This window comes from Mycteria americana, chromosome 6, assembly GCF_035582795.1.
Source record: "Mycteria americana isolate JAX WOST 10 ecotype Jacksonville Zoo and Gardens chromosome 6, USCA_MyAme_1.0, whole genome shotgun sequence".
In the NCBI taxonomy this organism is placed as follows: Eukaryota; Metazoa; Chordata; class Aves; order Ciconiiformes; family Ciconiidae; genus Mycteria; species Mycteria americana.
The window spans coordinates 70,926,177-70,945,724 of record NC_134370.1 but is presented as its reverse complement, the minus strand read 5'-3'; the positions used below and the strand labels follow the sequence as shown (position 1 = coordinate 70,945,724).

General features: G+C 72.1%; 2 protein-coding genes across 3 annotated transcripts; both read left to right on the top strand.

The window, feature by feature from the left end:
• The first annotated feature begins 1,773 nt into the window (after window positions 1-1,773).
• FES (FES proto-oncogene, tyrosine kinase) lies at window positions 1,774-8,495 on the top strand. Of its 2 annotated transcripts, none has more exons than XM_075504221.1 (19): window positions 1,774-1,896; window positions 2,797-2,961; window positions 3,064-3,237; window positions 3,310-3,406; window positions 3,857-4,040; window positions 4,320-4,457; window positions 4,569-4,688; window positions 4,771-4,893; window positions 4,963-5,149; window positions 5,247-5,324; window positions 5,594-5,803; window positions 6,150-6,272; window positions 6,513-6,566; window positions 6,670-6,788; window positions 6,999-7,093; window positions 7,209-7,332; window positions 7,461-7,618; window positions 7,832-7,954; window positions 8,121-8,495. In XM_075504221.1, exons 1-19 carry the CDS (start codon window positions 1,774-1,776, stop codon window positions 8,261-8,263), a joined length of 2,538 nt encoding a protein of 845 aa, XP_075360336.1. In that variant the 3' UTR covers window positions 8,264-8,495. The 2 variants fall into 2 exon arrangements, with proteins under 2 accessions (XP_075360336.1, XP_075360337.1); XM_075504222.1 differs by having other exon boundaries at window positions 1,856-1,900; window positions 2,710-2,961.
• A 418-nt stretch (window positions 8,496-8,913) lies between these two features.
• On the top strand, window positions 8,914-18,953 carry MAN2A2 (mannosidase alpha class 2A member 2). Its single transcript, XM_075506534.1, has 23 exons — window positions 8,914-9,032; window positions 9,721-9,875; window positions 10,065-10,319; window positions 10,471-10,615; window positions 10,703-10,874; window positions 11,624-11,751; window positions 11,905-12,078; window positions 12,428-12,614; window positions 12,696-12,873; window positions 13,066-13,268; window positions 13,617-13,799; window positions 13,982-14,096; window positions 14,307-14,374; window positions 14,534-14,699; window positions 15,015-15,251; window positions 15,359-15,481; window positions 15,581-15,695; window positions 15,791-15,924; window positions 16,039-16,180; window positions 16,472-16,605; window positions 17,364-17,552; window positions 17,665-17,775; window positions 18,236-18,953. The coding sequence occupies exons 2-23, from the start codon at window positions 9,744-9,746 to the stop codon at window positions 18,386-18,388; spliced, it is 3,444 nt and encodes a 1,147-aa protein (XP_075362649.1). The 5' UTR covers window positions 8,914-9,032; window positions 9,721-9,743; the 3' UTR covers window positions 18,389-18,953.
• Window positions 18,954-19,548: the final 595 nt, after the last annotated feature.

The window sequence follows — 19,548 nt, the reverse complement described above, 5'->3', positions numbered from 1 at the left end:
GCACTCGCCGTCCCGCCCGCCCGGAGCCTCGCAGCACAGCCCTGGCCAGCCTGGCACCGCGGGGGGGGCGGGCCCCAGCCCCCAGGCACGGAAGCCTCCCACCAGAGGTGCCCGGTGCCCCTGCAGCGGCCCAGTGCAGGTGGGGAGGGGGCCTGCGCTGCTTGGGAGGTGCCAGGGGATGCTGGGGGTGGGGAGAAGCAGCCCCTCAGCCTGGCTCGCAAAACGCTTGCTAAGCTTGCGACAACGCTGCGAGCGTCTCCGGGGCCAGCGGGGCACGGGAACGCCGCCGGTGGGACCCGCAGCTCAGGCAGAAAATAAAACTGTTCCTGGGCAGGCTCCGGGGCCGGGGCAGAGGGGGCTGAGGCAGGCCGGCGTCTGCGGCAGGTCGGGGCAGCTGCAGTGCTGGTGCTAGCGGAGCTGCTCTCGCCCTCAAACGTGCCGTGAAAAGTACTGTTTCCAGGGGGCTGGCGCTGGTGGTGCCAGGGGAGCATCAGCAGCACCGAGTGCTCCGGGCAGCTGCCTGGGGCACAGGGAAAGCGGAGCCCCCCCCGGCAGGCAGGACTCTGTGGGGACGGGCAGGCAGGGACCCCCAGCAGGCAGGACCCCGTGGGGACCAAGGCCAGTTACAGGGTGGGCGACTGGGGACCCTGGCAGCACGTGGCAGCTCTTGAACCGCTCAGCTGGGCAGGCGGCAAACGGGGCATTAACGGGGCTCCTCTCGCCCCGGGGGGGCCACGGTGACTCTGGGTGGGGATTTGCGTCGCTCAGCACAGAAACCTCCCGCACTTGCTGGAGTGCTGCGTGGGGTCTGTGCCCGGGGCACTGTGGCAGCCCCTGGCCGAGCCGTGCCGTGCCGTGCCGTGCCGTGCCGTTGTGCTGCTCCTTGGTGTGACCACCCAGGCATCGCTCAGCCGTGGGAAGGGAAGGCAAGTCAGCAAAACTCCCTCCCGTCTGACACGGTTTTTCCCCCAGCTTCCTCTAGAAGTGGAATTGGCTCAGCTGTGTCCTGCAGGTGACTGGGATGGCCCTCTGGGACCAGGGCTCCCTGCCAGGCACGGGGGGGGGCTCAGCACAAACCTCCCAGGAGGCGGCCGGGCCGAGCCGAGCGGAGCCAAGCTGGGCTGTGCCAGCGACGGGGACACGTGGGGTGGTGCTGGCCGGAGGCGGTGGTGGCCGCCCCTGCGATGCGGCTGCCAGGGCTGAGCAGTCCGGCTGTGAAGCGCTTTGAGGGGAGGGAGAGCCTGGGGCTGCCGCCGAGAGCGGCGTCCCGGCCGCGTGGGCGCAGGCTGGCACCGAGGGCTGGGGCGCGGCTCCGTGGGTGCCCGTGCGGTGGCTGCTCTGTCCTGTGGCCTTTCGCAGTCACAAGGGCCAGGCTTGGGGGCGGTGACGGGATGGCCCCCCTTCAGCCCTGGAGACCCCCCTTGGGTACCCCCCCAGTCCCTGCAGCCTCTCGGGGAAGCCGGGGCACGGAGAGGGGCTGGGGGACAGGCAGGACCGGGCACGGCTGAAGGGGCTTTGCTGGGTGAAACCCCTGCGGGGCCGGGGCTGAGTTCAGGCTCCGCAGGGGCGGTGGGCCACAGCCGGGGCGAGGAAGAGCCCTGGGCTCCTGCAGGGCCGGATCCTGCCGGTGCCAGGCCCTGGTGCACGGCAGCCGGGAGCGGGGCAGCGGGGCTGGGGGCTGCCCACCTACGGCGGAGCCGTGTGCCGGCAGCGGCCCCGGGTGTGGGGACTGGCAGGGAGGGGAGGAAGCGCAGGAAATCTCGCAATGGCTGTATGGTCAGCACTGGGTTTCCTGTTCCTCCCCAGGAGCCGGAGCTGCACCAGGACCAGACTGCGCCGGCCCCAGCCCCGGGAGGACGCCAGCGCCAGCCCCGCGGCGGGGACCTCACGGCACACGCAGGTTGGAGGGGCCGTGCCCCAGCGGGGTGCTGGCAGGGACAGGGGACCCCTTTGCGGGGCGAGGGAGGGGTCTCGGCCCTGGCCCTCTGCGGGGCCGAGGGCTGTGCCAGGGGACGTCCTGCCCTGCGCGGAGACGAGCCCCAGCACCCTCCTGCTCCTGCTGCACCCTTGCTGTAGGGCAGGGCCCCCCAGGGCCACGGCTGGGACCAGTTGGCTCCCAACGGCCGTGCTGGAGTCCTGGGTACTGGGATGCACCCCGGCTTGGCACCTTCCTCCGGGCTCGGCGCCCTGTCCCCCTCCTGCTGGCTCCCCACCCGTGCCCTGGCCTCCGGGAGCTCCCCTATCCCGGCGTGGCCGCCTGCCCCTGCTGTGGGCACAGGGGTGGCCGTGTTGACGAGCAGGAGGGGGCCGGAGCTGCCAGACCGTGTGGGGCGGGTGCCCCGGCCAAGGCGGGGGGCACCACGGCTGCGCGGCCCCGGGGGAGCAGCCCCACGCGCGCAGCGGGGGTGACGCCGCTGTTTTTGACCCCGCACTTCCCCCTCCCCGGCACCGTCCCTGCGGGCCCCAGCTGCCGCGGGGCCCGGGGCGCGCTCAGCCCTCCCGCCTGCTTTGAATGCGCTTTGCAAAGCAGATTGTGTGGGGCAGGAAGGACTCTGCCCCCCGCCGCCGCCACCCGGCCTGGGCACGACGACTCGATGACGGGGCGATGGGGTGGGAGAGCGCGAGATGCAAAGGGCCCCTGCCACCGGCGACGAGCGGCGCGGGGCGCGGGGCAGCAGCCGCAGCTCAGGATCTGCCGCTGCTCCGCAGCCTCCTCCCGCCCGGGACGGCGGTGCCATGGGCTTCGGGCCGGAGCTGTGGTGCCCGCAGGGGCACAGCGCGCTGCTGCGGCTGCAGGACAGCGAGCTGCGCCTCCTGGAGCTGATGAAGAAGTGGATGTCGCAGCGCGTCAAGAGCGACCGGGAGTACGCGGGGATGCTCCACCACATGTTCTCCCAGCTGGAGAAGCAGGAGAGCAGCGGAATGCTCCGCGCCGGCGACCACGGCGGCCAGATCGGGGAGGTAGGGACGCCCCGGTGCGGGAGCGCGCCCCGCAGAGCCCGGTGCAGCGCGGTGCCGGAGGACGGCCATCCCCGTGCCGTCCGTCACACCCCGTCCCTGCAGTCCTGGTGGGTGCTGGCGAACCGGACGGAGGCACTGAGCCAGATCCTGCGGCGGCACGCGGAGGAGCTGGCAGCGGGGCCGCTGGCCAAGCTGAGCCTCCTCATCCGCAACAAGCAGCAGCTCCGCAAGGCCTTCAGCGAGCAGTGGCAGCAGCTCAGCCAGGAGTACGCCCGGGTACGCGGGGCCCGGTGGGGCGGGAGGGGGCCCGGCCCGGCCCTGCTCCCCTGACGGCGTCTCCCTCCCCAGACAACACAGCAGGAGATGGAGAAGCTGAAGGCGCAGTACCGTAGCCTGGCGCGCGACAGTGCCCAGGCCAAGCGCAAGTACCAGGAGGCCAGCAAAGGTGCCTGCCGGCGCGGCCCCCGCCCCGGCCCCATCCCGCTGCGTCCCCTCCCGGCTCACCTCAGCCCCCGGCGGGTCGGGGATGGCCAGAGCACCCCACGACCCGTGGGACCCCCAGCGCAGCCCGGGCCGGGCGGGGGCTCCAGGGGCGGCGGTGCGGGGAGAGCCCAGCCTGGCCCCCGGAGAGCCGGGCGAATGTCCCGTGGGTTATGGGCCCTGGGACACCGCGCCGTGGGTTGGGACCGACCCTGTGCACGGGGAAGCGTGGTGTGGCTGCCCCAGCCCCAGCCCCCCCGCCTGCCCCGGACACCCCCTTCCCAGCCCCATCGCCCCCCCCGGCCCCTGCCCCGGCCCCCCCGGGTGCCCCTCACTGGCTGCGGGGGGGACGTGCCGCAGCGCCGGGGCCGGCGGCGTGGCGGCGGTGGGTGTTTTCCACGGCCTTTCCCCCCAGACAAGGAGCGGGACAAGGCGAAGGAGAAGTACGTGCGCAGCCTCTGGAAGCTCTACGCCCTGCACAACCAGTACGTGCTGGCCGTGCAGGCGGCCACGCTCCACCACCACCACCACTACCAGCGGGCGCTGCCCAGCCTCCACCAGTCCCTCTACAGCCTGCAGCAGGAGATGGTCCTTGTCCTGTAAGAGCCCTGGCTGCCCCGTGCCCTGCTGCCCGTCCCTGGGCACCCCCGTGGCCCCTGGGAGCCGGCGGTGCTCCCTCCTCCTGCCGGAGTCCCGCCGGCCACGTGCACCTTCCCTGCCCCGTCGCCGCAGCGCTCACGGTGATGCGAGCCGGCGGGACGCGGGGGCTGGCCGGCCTGGGAGGCAGGGCCGGGGCAGGGGTGGTGGCACCTGGCCGCGGGGGCCCTGGGCCGGGGGGCACAGGAGCTCAGCAGCCCCCAGTGCCCGCGTCCCCACAGGAAGGCGATCCTCAGGGAGTACTACAGCATCAGCAGCCTGGTGCAGGAGGACGTGCTGGCCGTGCACCAGGAGATCGCCAGTGCCATCCAGGCCATCGACCCGGCCACCGAATACAGCGGCTTCATCCAGAGCCACAGGTACGGCCCCACGCGGCCGCAGCCCCTCTGCTGGGCACGGCCCTGCCGGTCGCAGGTGCCGGCGGCCGGCCCAGGGCAGGTGGGAGGCAGAGCCGCGCTGGGTGCCTGCAGGTACGGCTCTGAGGTGCCACCGGCCGTGTCCTTTGACGAGAGCTTGCTGGAGGAGACGGAGAGCCTGGCGCCGGGGCAGCTGCAGCTGAACGAACTGACCGTCGAGAGCGTCCAGCACTCGTGAGCGGGGCTGGGCCGTGGGCGGGGGCTGCCGCCGCCAGCGGCGCAGCTCAGCACCGTCCGGCACCTGTGTCTCTCGCAGCCTGACGTCGGTCGAGGAGGAGCTGGCGGCCACCACGGAGGCCGTGAGCAGCAAGGAGCAGCGGGTGCGGGAGCTGCAGGCAGAGATCCAGGGCGAGGAGCAGGGCCGGAGCCCCGGGGAGCGGTGAGGTGTGGCGGGCGGGGGGCGAGGGGCCGGGGGCGGCGGAGGCTGACCGCCCTGTCCCGTCCCCAGGGTGCACTTGCTGGGCAAGCGGCAGGGGCTGCAGGAGGCGCAGCAGCAGCTCGAGGGCTGCCTCTGCACCCAGGCCAAGCTGCGGGCGCAGCGGGACCTGCTGGCCGGGAAGCTGGCAGAGCTGGGCACCGGGGAGCCCCTGCCCGCCCTGCCTCTGCAGGAGGACCAGCAGTCGGTCTCCTCCGTGGTGAGTCCTGCCCCGCTGCGCCCCGGGAGCTGCAGGGCCGGGCCACGTCGGGCTCGGATCGCCCCCCGCCCAGCACCCAGCTCACGCCTCCCCCCAGGAGCAGGAGCGGAGCGGGGCCACCGCGCTGGAGACCCTCAAGAACCACATCTCAGGCATCTTCAGCCCCAAGTACTTGGTGAGTCCCCGGGCACCTCCAGCCACCCTGCCCTCCTGCTCGGCTTGCGGAGCCTTGCTGGGCCTCCTTGCTGAGCCTCCCGGCCCCTCGGCCCCCCTGCCCTCTCCTCTCCAGCCCTACAGCCCCCTCCCCTCCGTGCTCCAGCCCCTCCAGTCTCTGCTCCCCGCCTGCCGCACCCTGCCCCGGGCACAGCTTCCAGGCGCCGCTGCGGCCCCCGCCTCTGGCGCGGCCCTGGGGGCACGGGGGGGCTCACCCCTGTCTCCATCCAGCTGCCGCCCCCCGTGCCCCTGATCCCGGAGGTGCAGAAGCCGCTGTGCCAGCAGGTCTGGTACCACGGGGCCATCCCGCGCTCGGAGGTGCAGGAGCTGCTGAGCTGCAGCGGGGACTTCCTGGTGCGAGAGAGCCAGGGCAAGCAGGAGTACGTGCTCAGCGTGCTGTGGGACGGGCAGCCCCGGCACTTCATCATCCAGGCTGCCGACGTGAGTGACCGCAGGCAGGGAGAGACAGCCGGGGTGGCCGTGCGCAGGCAGGCAGGGGTCCCCGCCGGGCCACGGCTCCTGGCTCTGCAGCCACGGGGCCCTGGCGTGAGCGCACAGGACGCGCGTGTACGGCACGAGCTGCGCGCGCCCGTCCTCGCACGAGCGTGGAGCGTGTGGTGTGAGCCCTGCGTCGCGCGTGTGAAATCCCGCTTACGCGTGCTTGCTGTGCCCAGTGCGCACGCGTGTCCTGCACCGTGCGCATGCGTGCGCACCCATGCGCGCCAGCCCTCACGAGCACACCCGTACGTGCGTGCGGGCACAACCCCTCAGCCTCTCCTCCCCGCAGAACATGTACCGGCTGGAGGGGGAAGGCTTCCCCACCATCCCACTGCTCATTGAGCACCTCCTCCAGAGCCAGCAGCCCATCACCCGGAAGAGCGGGATCGTCCTGGCCCGGGCTGTGCCCAAGGTGACGGCAGGCAGTGGGGAGGGGGACGAGTCCTGCCAGGCCCCTTCTCCTGCCCACGGCTGGGCTGGGAGCCCCAAGCCTGCTTCTCTGGCCAGAGGTGGTGACGCAGCCCTGGGGGGGGGCTGGGGGCTGGGGACCCCCTTCCGGGGCTGCGTGAGAGGGAGCTGCAGGGGCGGGGGGGATGTGGGCCTGGGGTGGGCTGGGGGACGGCTCACTGCCTTCAGTGTCCGCTCGCTGCAGGACAAATGGGTGCTCAACCACGAAGATGTGCTGCTGGGAGACCGCATCGGCCGGGTGAGTCGGGGCGCTCTGGTCCCTGCCTGCGTGGGGTCTGCGGGAGGGCAGGGGTTGCCTCGGACCACGCCGCGGCAAGCTGGGCACCCATGTCTCTCGGCAGGGTAACTTTGGGGAGGTGTTCAGCGGCCGGCTGCGTGCCGACAACACCCCCGTGGCTGTGAAATCCTGCCGAGAAACCCTCCCGCCCGAGCTCAAGGCCAAGTTCCTGCAGGAAGCCAGGTCTGTGCAGCCGTCACCCTTGTCCCGGCCCGTCTGTCCGTCCTTGGGACTTGGGGCTGTTCAAACCCCGCTGGGACTGCAGCATCCTTGTGCCGAGGGCTGTGCTCCTGGGCTGGCCAGGCAGAGCGTCCTGGGGACAGCACGGAGGTGGCCTGTGCCGGGGGCAGCCGGGCCCCCCTGTGCTCACAGCGCCTGTCCTTGTCCCCACAGGATCCTCAAGCAGTACAACCACCCGAACATCGTCCGGCTCATTGGTGTCTGCACCCAGAAGCAGCCCATTTACATCGTCATGGAGCTCGTGCAGGGTGAGCGGCCCCGTCCTGCAGCTCCCGCGCTGCCGGGGCAGCCGGTGCATGCGTGCGCAAGCTTGCCACGGCGTGCCAGGGCAGCCGCCCGCCAGCTCTGCAATCCTGGGTGCAGGGGGGGACTTCCTGAGCTTCCTGCGCAGCGAGGGGCCCCACCTGCGGGTGAAGGAGCTGATCAAGATGACGGAGAACGCTGCTGCCGGCATGGAGTACCTGGAGAGCAAGCACTGCATCCATAGGTGGGCTCCGGCAGCACGGGTGGGTGCCGGGCAGGGGGAACCCCGGAGCCTCACTGCCCCCGTCCCGTGCCGGGCAGAGGTCCCTGGGGACACCCGGGCGTGCGGCTGACGGCTCTGGGCCATCCCAGGGACCTGGCCGCTCGCAACTGCCTGGTGACGGAGAAGAACATCCTGAAGATCAGTGACTTCGGGATGTCGCGGGAGGAGGAGGATGGTGTCTACGCCTCCACGGGGGGGATGAAGCAGATCCCCGTCAAGTGGACCGCCCCCGAAGCACTCAATTATGGTACGGGATGGAGCTGGGTCCGGCCTGGCAGCCCCGCGGCACAGCTGGGAGCTAGGAGTCCGGGGCACACCGTCCTGCGCCCGCGCGCCTGGTCCCAGGGAGGGAGGCAGAGGGAGCTGGGACACCCCAGCCCTCATGAGCGTGGGCACGGCCAGGGCAGCGGTGCCACGGGTGTCCCCAGCCACCAGCATCTGTCCCACCCCATGTCCCCAGGCCGATACAGCTCCGAGAGTGATGTCTGGAGCTTCGGGATCCTGCTGTGGGAAGCCTTCAGCCTGGGCGCCATCCCCTACACCAACCTCAGCAACCAGCAGACGCGAGAGGCGGTGGAGCAGGGTAAGGGACCTGGCCGGGGTCCGGCTCTCGAGGGCCGCTGCGGGGTCGTGGGCCCAGCACCGCGGGTGTGCCGTGGAGCCGTGCCCACGGAACAGGCAGGACGGGGCTGTGGGGAGCGAGGGGCCAGTGGCCCGGGCTGCCATGTCCCCATCCCTGCCGCCCCCAGGCGTGCGGCTGGACCCCCCTGAGCAGTGCCCCGAGGAGGTGTACCGGCTGATGCAGCGGTGCTGGGAGTACGACCCCCGCAAGCGGCCCAGCTTCGGCACCATCCACCAGGACCTCATCGCCATCCGCAAGAGGCACCGGTGACGGGGAGCGCCGGGCCGAGGGCAGGGCCCCGCCGGCCCCACTCAGGACAGCACCGTGTGCCCCGGATCCATCCTGCCGCAGCACCCATCCCTCGGGCAGGGCCTGCCTGCGAAGCGGGTGCTGCAGGGCGGCCGGACGCGGCTGTGCCCCCTCCCCAGCCCGGGGCAGGGGGCTCCCGCACGCCCCGGGGACGCGGCACCCACGGCTCCTGCCAGGCTTGATCCGGTGTAATAAAGAAACGAGCTCTGCAGCACCGCGTCTGTGGGGGCTGCGGGGGGTGCAGCCCCGTGGGAGCCAGCGGGGCCACGCGCACCGGGACGGACCCCGGCCCCCCGACACCGCGGCCCCGCGGCCCGGGGCTATGGGGTGTGTCCGGGTGCGTCCCCGCGGCGAGGGGGGGATGGCCAAGCCCGTCCCGGGGCTATGGGGGTCGCGGCCGGGCCGGGCCCCGGGGCTGATGCGGGATGCCGGGGCCTGGCCCCGGGGCTGCGGGGGTCCCGGCCGGGGCGGTCCCCGGCGCTACGGTGGGGCCAGCTCGGCCCCGGGAGCTCGGGGTCCCGGCCCGGCTCGGTCCCGCCCCAGCGGCCGCCCCCCTGCGCTGCCCGGCGGAGCCACCTCCCGGCGGGGCGGGCGGGCGGCGGGGCCGGGGCCGGGCCCGGGGCCGGGCGGGCGGGGCGGCGGGCGGGGCCTGGCCCATCCCGGCCGCGGCAGCCGGCGGGCCCGGGGCGGGCGATGTGAGGAGCCGGGCCGGGCCGCGGAGCCGCCCAGGGTAAGAGCGGAGCGGCCGCGCCCCCGGAGCCGTCCCAGGGTGGGCGGCCCCGGCCCTCCCCGGCCTCGGCCCTCCCCGGCCCTGGCCCGGCCCTGGCCCGGCCCGGCCCGCTCCCCTCCCCGCGCCGGGCCGCGGCGCAGAGGCCCCGGGCTGCCCGGCTCGGCGGGGCCGCCGCGGCCTGCTCCGGGCGCGGTTGGCCCCGACTGCTCCCGGCCCCCGCCCCCAGCCCCAGCCCCAGCCCCAGCCCCAGCCCCAGCCCCAGCCCCAGCCCCAGCCCCAGCCCCAGCCCCGCGGCGGCCGGGCCTGAGGCGCCCCTGGGCCCGAGCCGCCCGCCGGCACCGCTCCAGCCCGGGCTATAAATACCCGGCGCCGGATTAAGCGAATTAGGACGCGGGGGGGCCCAGGAGGAGGAGGAGGAGGAGGGCGGCCGCGGTGAGGGGCGGCGGTGGGCAGGTAGGCACGGGGTGGGCAGGGCACGGGAGCACCGGGCTGGGCTGCCCGACCCCGGGTCCCCCGGCAGGGCTCAGCCCAGGGCGAGGGCAGGAGGCACCGTCCCCCCCGTGCCCCCCCGGCCCCCCCCGGCCCCTCTCTCCTGGCGCCCCGTCCGGCCCCTGCGCCCGTCCCGTTCTCGGCCCCGGCCCCGGGGCTGGGCTGGCAGGGACAGCGGTGCCGCTCTGCCCCGGTGCAGGTCTGTCCCCGCCGTCCTCCGGGATGAAGCTGAAGAAGCAGGTGACAGTGTGTGGAGCTGCCATCTTCTGCGTGGCTGTCTTCTCCCTCTACTTGATGCTGGACCGGGTGCAGCACGACCCCACACGCCACCAGAGCGGGGGCAACTTCCCCAGGGTGAGCGGCAGGGCTGCGGGATGGGAGAGCGGGCAAGCGGGCCGGGGCTCGAGGGCCGGCCAGCACAGCCTGAGGCCGTTCGGTTGCCTGGCCCGCGGCTTGTTCCCCGCTGGTGTCAGTGCATGTGGGGGACGGGACCCGCCTGGCAAAGGGCACCGGAGGCTCTCACCGTGGCGTCTGCGTCCCCAGAGCCAGATCTCGGTGCTGCAGAACCGCATTGAGCAGCTGGAGCAGCTGCTGGAGGAGAACCACGAGATCATCAGCCACATCAAGGACTCGGTGCTGGAGCTGACGGCCCACGCGGAGGGGCAGCCGGTGCTGCCCCACCACACGCCCAATGGCTCCTGGGTGCTGCCCCCCGAGAGTCGCCCGAGCTTCCTCTCCGTCTCCCCACAGGACTGCCAGTTCGCCCTGGGGGGCAAGGGCCAGAGCCCAGACCTGCAGGTGAGGGGCCGGCGTCTCAGCCCGGCAGCTCAGGGCCCATCTCTGCTAGTGCGAGGGGGTCCGTACCAGGGCGTCCGTGGGGTCCTGGCCCTACCCTGCCGGGGGTCTCTCAATCCGGTGTCTACCCTGAGCCCTGTCTCCCACCTGGCAGATGCTGGCCGTGTACTCCCTGCTGCCCTTTGACAACCAGGACGGCGGCGTGTGGAAGCAGGGCTTCGATATCACCTATGAGCCCAACGAGTGGGACACTGAGCCCCTGCAGGTGTTTGTGGTGCCGCACTCCCACAACGACCCGGGTGAGCAGCAGGCGAAGGCGGGCAGGGGAGGGGAAGGGCTAGCCCAGCCGCTGCTGCCCCGCACTGACCCCCCACGTGTGCTGGCAGGCTGGATCAAGACCTTCGACAAGTACTACTACGACCAGACGCAGCACATCCTCAACAGCATGGTGCTGAAGATGCAGGAGGACCCGCGCCGGCGCTTCATCTGGTCCGAGATCTCCTTCTTTTCCAAGTGGTGGGACAACATCAGCGCCCAGAAGCGGGCTGCGGTGCGGAGGTAGGGCCACCCGCCTGGCCCCGGTGCCCAGCGTGGTCCCTGCCCAGAGGCAGGGCGCTGCGGGGGGCACGCCAGCTGTGGGCACGGGGTGCACGAGGGAAGGGCCCTGGGGAGATGAAGGCTGCCCTGGCTGCAGTGCAGCATCCGTGGGCTCCGCGCTGCTCACCGTGGGGTGCCCTGGCACTGCCAGCAACCGCTCGGTGCCACGAGATGTCAAAGCCGCGGCAGCGTGCAGCGAGAGCCAGGGTGCTGCCAGCACCGGGGCCTCTGCGTCGGGGGCCTGAGGAGCCGGGGGAGGCAGGTCTCACCCTGCGCAGCTCCCTGCGCTCACGGAGCTGGGAAACTCCCTCTCGTCACTGTAACCCCGAGCACTGCCGCAGAGCCCGGGCGGTGCCAGCGCCTTGCAAGGCCCAGGGCACCCTTAGGGGGTGGGAGACCTGAAGAGCAGGACTGTGTGGTGGGAGAAGGCCCCCTTGTCAGCCCCCCTGCCCCGGGAGGGCCGGGGCTGGAGGACAGAGGGAACGTGGGCTGCAGGGCACAGTGGAAGGTGTTGGCCTGTGTGGGGACGGGCTCTGGTTGGGGCCTCGGCCAGCGCGGTGCCACGGAGGGATGTCTGTCTGGGGCTGCGCGTGGTTGCGGAGGCTGCGGGTTGGACCCGGGTGGCTCCAAGATGGGGCGAGGCTCTGCCACAGGGCTCTGCCACAGGGCTCTGCCCCGAGCTGGTCACATCTCGTGTGTCCCCCTTGCAGGCTGGTTGGCAACGGGCAGCTGGAGATGGTGACGGGTGGCTGGGTGATGCCCGACGAGGCCAATTCCCACTACTTTGCCATGATCGACCAGCTGATTGAGGGGCACCAGTGGTTGGAGAAGAACATCGGTGAGAGCTGGGTGGGACGCGGGGCAGGAGGGGCAGGGTGCTGGTTGGGGGCCCGCTTGGCGCGCCAGCGGGCACCCCCATCCCTGGCAGGAGCCTGCTCGCGGGAGGTGCTGCCGGGCCCGGTGCGGGGCTGACGGGTCTCTGCACCCCTAGGCGTGACGCCCCGGTCGGGCTGGGCCGTCGACCCCTTTGGGCACAGCTCCACCATGCCCTACCTGCTGAAGCGCTCCAACCTGACGGGCATGCTCATCCAGCGCGTGCACTACGCCATCAAGAAGCACTTTGCTGCCACCCAGAACCTGGAGTTCATGTGGAGACAGACGTGGGGTGAGGGGCTGCTAGGGAGGCGACCGCAGAGGGGGCCCTGCCGGGGCGGGTGGCAGCCGGGAACAGCTACCGACCGCTTTCCCGTGCAGACGGCGAGCCGAACGCCGGGAGGCGATGGCTCTGCCCTGCAGCGGTTTTGCCCTGCGGGACAGCCCCAGGGTGACTCCCCTCTGTGCCCGGCGCTCCGGGGGAGGCTGCTGTGCTCTCTGGGCTCCAAGCGGGTGAGCCTGTGCGCCAGGTCTGCTCTGCCCCAGCAGCCGTCCCCACGCCCACGTGCCCGTGGGCACCCCTGCTTGGGGATAGGCAAGGGAGAGCCGTCGCTGCTGCTTATCTGCCCTTGGTCCCGCAGACCCGGACGCCAGCACCGACATCTTCTGCCACATGATGCCCTTCTACAGCTACGACGTGCCCCACACCTGCGGGCCAGACCCCAAGATCTGCTGCCAGTTCGACTTCAAGCGCCTGCCGGGTGGACGGATCAACTGCCCGTGGAAGGTGCCTCCCCGAGCCATCACCGATGCCAATGTGGCGGAGCGGTGAGTGCTGCAGGGGCAAGCGGCTCCAAGCCCCACGGCCCTGTCCAGGAGCCAGCCTCACGCCCTGGCCCCCCATGGCAGAGCCCAGCTGCTGCTGGACCAGTACCGCAAGAAGTCCAAGCTGTACCGCAGCAAGGTGCTGCTGGTGCCCCTGGGAGACGATTTCCGCTACGACAAGCCACAGGAATGGGACGCCCAGTTCCTCAACTACCAGCGCATCTTCGACTTCCTCAACTCCCGGCCCAACCTCCACGTCCAGGTACGTGCAGGGAGGTCCGGGGCAGCGCGGGGGGCCGGGGGGAGCAGGGCCCCACCCGCAGAGGTTGTGGGGAGGCCACGCGCAGAGCCCAGTCGGAGGGCGGGCAGTGCTGGGAGGGGTGGTGGGAGCCCCCGGCCGCGGGAGCCGCAGCGGCTCCCCGTGGCGCTCAGGGCCGCGCGTGCCGTCCCGCAGGCGCAGTTTGGGACGCTCTCCGACTACTTTGACGCTCTGTACAAGAAGGTGGGCATCGTGCCGGGGATGAAGCCGCCTGGGTTCCCGGTGCTGAGTGGGGATTTCTTCTCCTACGCGGACCGGGAGGATCACTACTGGACAGGCTACTACACCTCCCGGCCTTTCTACAAGAGCCTGGACCGGGTGCTGGAGGCCCACCTCCGGTGAGGGGAATCGGGCTGGGCCTGGGGCAGGGGTTGCGTGCAGGGGGCACGGGCAAGGGTCGGCCGGGCAGCACCCGGGAGCCCCGGCAGTCCCCCGGTCTGCGCCCGGCCACCGACGCGCTGGGGGGGCCCAGGCTCGGCCCAGGCAGTGCCAAGCCGCAGCACGTGCCCCCCGCCTGCCCTCCCCGAGGCCAGGCCCCTGCGCGTGGAGAGTGCGCGGGCCGGGCACCGTCGGCGCGAGGGCAGGCTGGGCTGGCTGCTCCCCCTCTGCCCTCCGTCCTGGCGCTGCTCGGCCCGGAGCGTTGGGGTGCCAGGGCAGGGACCCTCGGTGACCCCGTCCCTGCGCAGGGGGGCAGAGATCCTGTACAGCCTGGCGCTCGCCCACGCCCGCCGCGCTGGCGCCGACGGCAGGTACCCGCTCTCCGACTACGCCCTGCTGAGCAACGCCCGCCGCAACCTGGGCCTCTTCCAGCACCACGATGCCATCACCGGCACCGCCAAGGAGGCCGTGGCGGTTGACTATGGAGTCCGGTGCGTGCAGGGGGCCAGGGCGCGGCCCTGAGGGGCCTGTGTCGGACGGGGGCTGGTGGGCACGGGGCTGGGAGCATGGCTGGGTGTGGGCGTCCTGTGGGGCCCCTCTCCCGGGGGGAGGTGGAGAGCGTTGGGGGGACGTTGGGACAGCGTCCGGGTGGCTCACTCTGCCTGTGCCTCAGGCTGCTCCACTCTCTCACGAACCTCAAGCACGTCATCATCAATGCTGCGCATTACCTCGTGCTGGGGGACAAGGACGCCTACCGCCACGACCCCGCTGCACCCTTCCTCAGCATGGTGAGCAGCACCCTGCCCCACGGCTCCCCGCGCCCCGGCACGCTGGGCCATGCTGGGGCAGCTGTCCCCGTGCCCCCAGGGAGCACAGCACCGCCTGCCCGCTCGGGGCCGGGGGGGGCCTGGGGAAGGGTCCCAGCCTGTGCCTGTGTCCCTGGGCCCGGCTGGCGGGGGTGGCGGGCGCACCCCGGCTCTGACTGCCCCTCTCCCCAGGACGACACTCGCCCCAGCCAGGACTCGCTTCCGGAGAGAACGGTTGTCAAACTGGACGCCTCACCCCGGTAGGGGCTGCCTGCCTCGCTCTCGGGGCTTGTGGGGCCGTGGGGGGGGTACCTGGGACTCGGTGGGTGGGTGCACGGGACCCGTGGGTGGTGCGGGGCACGGGGCACCCGGGACGCCGTGGGGCTGGGGTGGCCATCCCTGTGTGACCCCGCCGGCAGGTTCCTGGTGGTGTTCAACCCGCTGGAGCAGGAGCGCCTGAGCGTCTTGCCGGTGCTGGTGGACTCCCCGCATGTGCGTGTGCTCTCCGAGGAGGGGCAGCCCCTGCCTTCCCAGCTCAGCGCGCACTGGGGCTCCGCCACTGACACAGTGCCCGACGTCTACCAGGTACGGGGTGCCCTGGTGCCGCTGCCTGCCCCCATCCTCAGCCTGCACAGCCCCTGCGGGCCAGCCTCCCGTCCTCGCACGCTGCCCCCGTGGCAGGGACGCCCCGTGAGCCCTCCTCTGTGGCAACAAGCGTCCCCGCATCCCAACACAAGCTCCCGCCGCTCGCGAACCCCCAGGCCCCCACGCACGTCCCCCCTCAGCAGAGGCCCTGGAAGCACCGAGCCGGGGGCTTTGCCCCGCCAGCAGCCAGCAGGTCCCCGCGTGCCGGCTGCCCTCCTGCGGAGGGGCTGGCTCAGGTCTCCGTGCTGCCCGCAGGTGTCGGTCCTGGCCCGCCTGCCTGCGCTGGGGCTGCGCGTGCTGCAGCTGCACAAGTCCTTCGACGGCCACGCCGCGCTGAAGTCCTCTGTGCGCCTGTACCTGCATGGCCGGGACTCGCCCGTGCGCAAGCAGGAGGCCGTACCTGTGCACGTCTTCCCGGCCACCGCCGACGACTTCTGCCTGGAGAACCAGCACCTGCAGGCCTGCTTCTCAGGACGCTCGGGCCTGCTGCAGGCGAGTGCAGGGGTCTGACGGGTGGCGTGGGGGCGGAGGAGGGGAGGGGGACACAGCGCCGCCTCGTGCAAGGCGTGCTCACCGCTGTGCTGGCCCACGCCCCGCAGAGCATCCGCCGAGCTGGGGAGGAGCGGGAGCAGAGGGTGAGCAGTGAGTTCCTCGTCTACGGCACCAGGACCTCCAAGGACAAAAGCGGAGCCTATCTCTTTCTGCCCGACGGCGAGGCCAAGGTACGGGGGCTGCCTCCGAGAGCCGGCTGGCAGCCGTGCCCGCGGCCACGTGGCAGTCCTGCAGGCAGCAGCCTCAGCGCAGCCCTCCTTCCCCCACAGCCCTATGCCCCCAAGGACCCCCCAGTGGTGCGGGTGACAGAGGGACCCCTCTTCTCAGAGGTCGCCAGTTACTACCAGCATGTCCAGACCGTGGTGCGGCTTTACAACGTGCCAGGTGAGACAACGTGAGGCTGTGCCGGGGAGGTCGCCGGCCCAGGGGCGCTGGGCGATGCTGCCCGTGGGGCCCAGCCCCTCACTACCTGCCCGCAGGGGTGGAGGGCCTGTCCCTGGACGTGTCTTGCCTGGTGGACATCCGTGACCACATCAACAAGGAGCTGGCCCTGCGCTTCAGCACTGACATCGAGAGCGATGACGCCTTCTTCACGGACCTCAATGGTTTCCAGGTATCCGGCAGCCTGGGAAGGGACAGCAGCTGCCCACGAGGGGACGGTGCCCTGCCACCAGGCACCGGGCACTGCGGGAGCCACCTCCAGCCGCTCACCTCTGTCCCTCGGCAGATCCAGCCCCGCAGGTACCAGCGGAAGCTGCCGCTGCAGGCCAACTTCTACCCCATGCCCACCATGGCCTACATCCAGGACACGCAGAGCCGCCTGACGCTGCACACAGCCCAGGCCCTGGGGGTCTCCAGCCTCGGCAGCGGTGAGCCCGCCCCGCCGGGGCCGCGGGGCTGTTCCTGGGGGGGCCTGCCGCAGAGCCGGGGCTGCCCTCGGTGCGGGACGCTGGGGAGGAGGGGGCTGCGGGCTGGGCGCGGGGGGACGCTGGGGAGGAGGGGGCTGCGGGCTGGGCGCGGGGTGCCCTGGTCCTGCTGTCTCTGGGGGTCCCTGGCTGCCCCCGGTCCTGTGGGAGCGCTTCCCTGCTCGGCAGCGGAGGGGCCGTGCGGGGCGGCTGGCTCGTGTTAAAGCCCGGGGCGCTGGGACCCGCTCTCTGCAGGCCAGCTGGAGGTGATCCTGGACCGACGCCTCATGCAGGATGACAACCGGGGCCTGGGCCAAGGGCTGAAGGACAACAAGCGGACCTGCAACCGGTTCCGCCTCCTCCTGGAGCGCCGCGCCACTGCCAACAAGGTGTGTGGGCTGTGAGGCCACGGGACTGGGGTCGGGCACGGTGCCGCTCGCCCAGAGAGCCCGGCCCTGCCCTGGACGGAGCAGGGCGGAGGCGTCTGCAGAGAGCCGCGCGTGCGCCCGGGTGCAGGGTCTCCTCCCCTGCTGTCCCGTGGCTCCCCCGGCCATCGCGCCGGCACTGCGCAGGGCCGGGCCGTGCCTGGAGCACTGGGGCGTGGGGAGGGTGGGACCACGGACCGGCGTCTGTCCCACAGACGGGGTGCAGAGCCGCGCTGCCCTCGTAATCACGGTGTTCTCGTCCCGTCCCCTCACCGCTCTCTGTGCGTACGCCATGTCACCCATTCAGAGCTCCAGCTTCTTTTCCAAACTGGCCTCCATGTTTAAAGCCTTGGGCTTCCCCGGCGCCAGGAGTGGCAGCCCAGAGGTAACGGCCGGCCTGGCCCCGCCGTCTCTGTCTCGTGCACTAGCTGCTAGCGACTAGCCTAGCCAGGCCCTGTAGCAGGCCCGTAGTCTGACCGTCAGCTAGCCGGGGTCCCTGCAGGCTGCCTGGCTGGCAGCCGCCCTCCCTGTTTGGGTGCTGGGGAGGGGGTCGTGCTTGGGTGGGCGCAGCTCTGGGTGCCCTGTGCTGGCGGGTGCCTGTTCTCCGGGCGCCGCTGGAGAGGCCGCAAGGAGCGGGAGGCCCCACGGGCCCTGTCCGGGCTCTGCCTGGCCCTGCCGCTCCCCTGGCCTGCGCTGACCCGCGTGCTCTTTGGCCCGTGCAGGATGGCCGCCCGATCAGCTTCCCCTCCCTGCTGAGCCACATCACCTCCATGCACCTGAATGCCGAGGCCCTGGTCATGCCCGTGGCCCAGGAGAAGCCGGCCCCGCCAGCCCTGCGCTCATTCATGCCCCTTTCCACCACGCTCCCCTGCGACTTTCACATCCTTAACCTGCGGATGCTGCAGGCAGAGGTGAGCTGCGCCCCGTGAGCGGGGCGGGCACGGCCCGGGGGCAGCAGGACGCTCGGGGGGTCTCGCGCCTGCTGTCCCCAGCACTGCACCTCACACGCTGGCTCCCCGGCAGGATGACTCGCTACCCTCGGCCGAGGCAGCCCTGATCCTGCACCGCAAAGGCTTTGACTGCAGCCTGGAGGCCAAGAACCTGGGGTTTAACTGCACCACCAGCCAGGGCAAGGTAAGACCGGGCTGCCGCTTCCACCCGCCGCTGGGTCAGAGCCGGGCCGGGGCCCCCGGCACATCTGACGCCACGCCTGACTCCCGTGCTCGTGCCGAGCCAGGATGGGGGCTGGAGGGGGCCCCCAGGTCCCCCGGCACCAGCGTCCCGGAAGCGGTGGCTGGTCAAGAGTGCCATGGTACGGCACGCGGCCCCGCTCTGCCCCTTGCCCAGGCAAAGCTGGAGGACGTTGGTTTCTCACGAAGCGGGTCTGGAGCCTTCCGTGAGCCCTCATCGCCCAGCGAGGAAGGACGGAGCCTGGGCTGGGCTGGGCCAGCGTGGTGCCCTGGGCGCCGTGGGGGGCCTGCGAAGCGGCTGCTGGCACAGCGCGTGCGGGGCTGCCCCGTGCACCGTGCCGCACTGCCAGGCGCCACGTCCCGCTCACCTGGGCCGCCCGCCCTTCTCCCTCCTCTCTCCCTAGCTGGCCCTGAGCAGCCTGTTCCAGGGGCTGGAGCTGGGCTCCCTGCAGCCCACCTCGCTGACCTTGATGTACCCACTGGGCGCAGCCTCCAACAGCACCAACGTCCGCCTGGACCCCATGGAGATTGCCACTTTCCGCATCCGCCTGGGGTAGTGTCTCCTGGAGCGGGAGAGGAGCAGACTGGCTGGGCAGTGTGGGAGCAGCTGCTGAGCCCAGCAGCACCAGCACGGCCTGGAAGAGGCTGGGCCAGCGGGCCTGTGGCAGGCAGGCGGGCGCTGGGCAGGAGGTGCCGGACTTGCAAAGGCTGCTGCCTTCTAATTTATTAGTCCTGTGTTCTCAGATAGATTTCAGAAGTGAACTGCTGTGGCAGGGCTGTGCAGAGGCTGCCGGATGCTGCCTGGGCATAGAGGCCACGGGCCGGGCACTGCTCTGAGCAGAGCACGGCTGGTGGGGGCAGCGGGCCGGGCTCTGCCGCGGCCGGCAGGATGGGCACAGTTGCCCTGCTGCGTTCGCACGGCTGCCCGGGAGGGTGCCCACCCCAGCGTCTCGGGGCAGGGGCCCGTACTGGGCTCCCCCCGACCCGCGGGGCAGCACGGGGGCTGCCAGGAGCCTGGCGCGGTTGGGGTAGCTGGCCGGGAGGTGCTGTGGACTGGAGACTGAGCTCGCCTGGAGCTTATAGGAAACACGAGGCTGTTTCAGAGGGCCTTGGTCTGTGTCTGGTTTGTGATTCGCACGCTGCTTGCGTGGGGGAATGGGAACGGCGCTCCGTGGGGAGATGGGGCGGCACGCCGAGGCAGCAGGGAGGCAGACTCGGAGCTGTGGCCAGGGCCAGTCTGGGTGTGCTGGGCGGGCTGCCGGGGCTGTGCCACTCCCTGCTCCGTGGGGTCCCTGCCCTGCCGGTGCTCCCGGGGCTGGGCCGGGCGTGGGGCCCCGGGCACGCGTGAGAGGCCGGTGGCACGGCCAGGCCCGGCCGTGCTCCGTGTGAGCGTGGCAGCCCGGTCTCCGTTGAGCTCTGGCTGCCAGCGGCCGGGGGCAGGCGCTGACAGTCACTGGGGACCCCCTGCCGCCCCAGGAAGGGGGCCCGGCCCAGCAGGGAGGGGATGGGGGGACACGGTCTGCTGCAGCACCCGCACGTGCTCCCCTGCGCTGCTGGGGCGAGCGCCTGGCGCAGCAGCCTCCTGGCACCGGGGCTGAAACGCCTGCAGCTGCTGGGGAGCCAGACCCTGCTCCCGTGCGCAGGGCCGCGGGACGCTGCCAGCCGTGCCCGGCTGCCCCGAGCAGGCTGAGACGGAGCCGGTGCAAAGCCCTCGGCC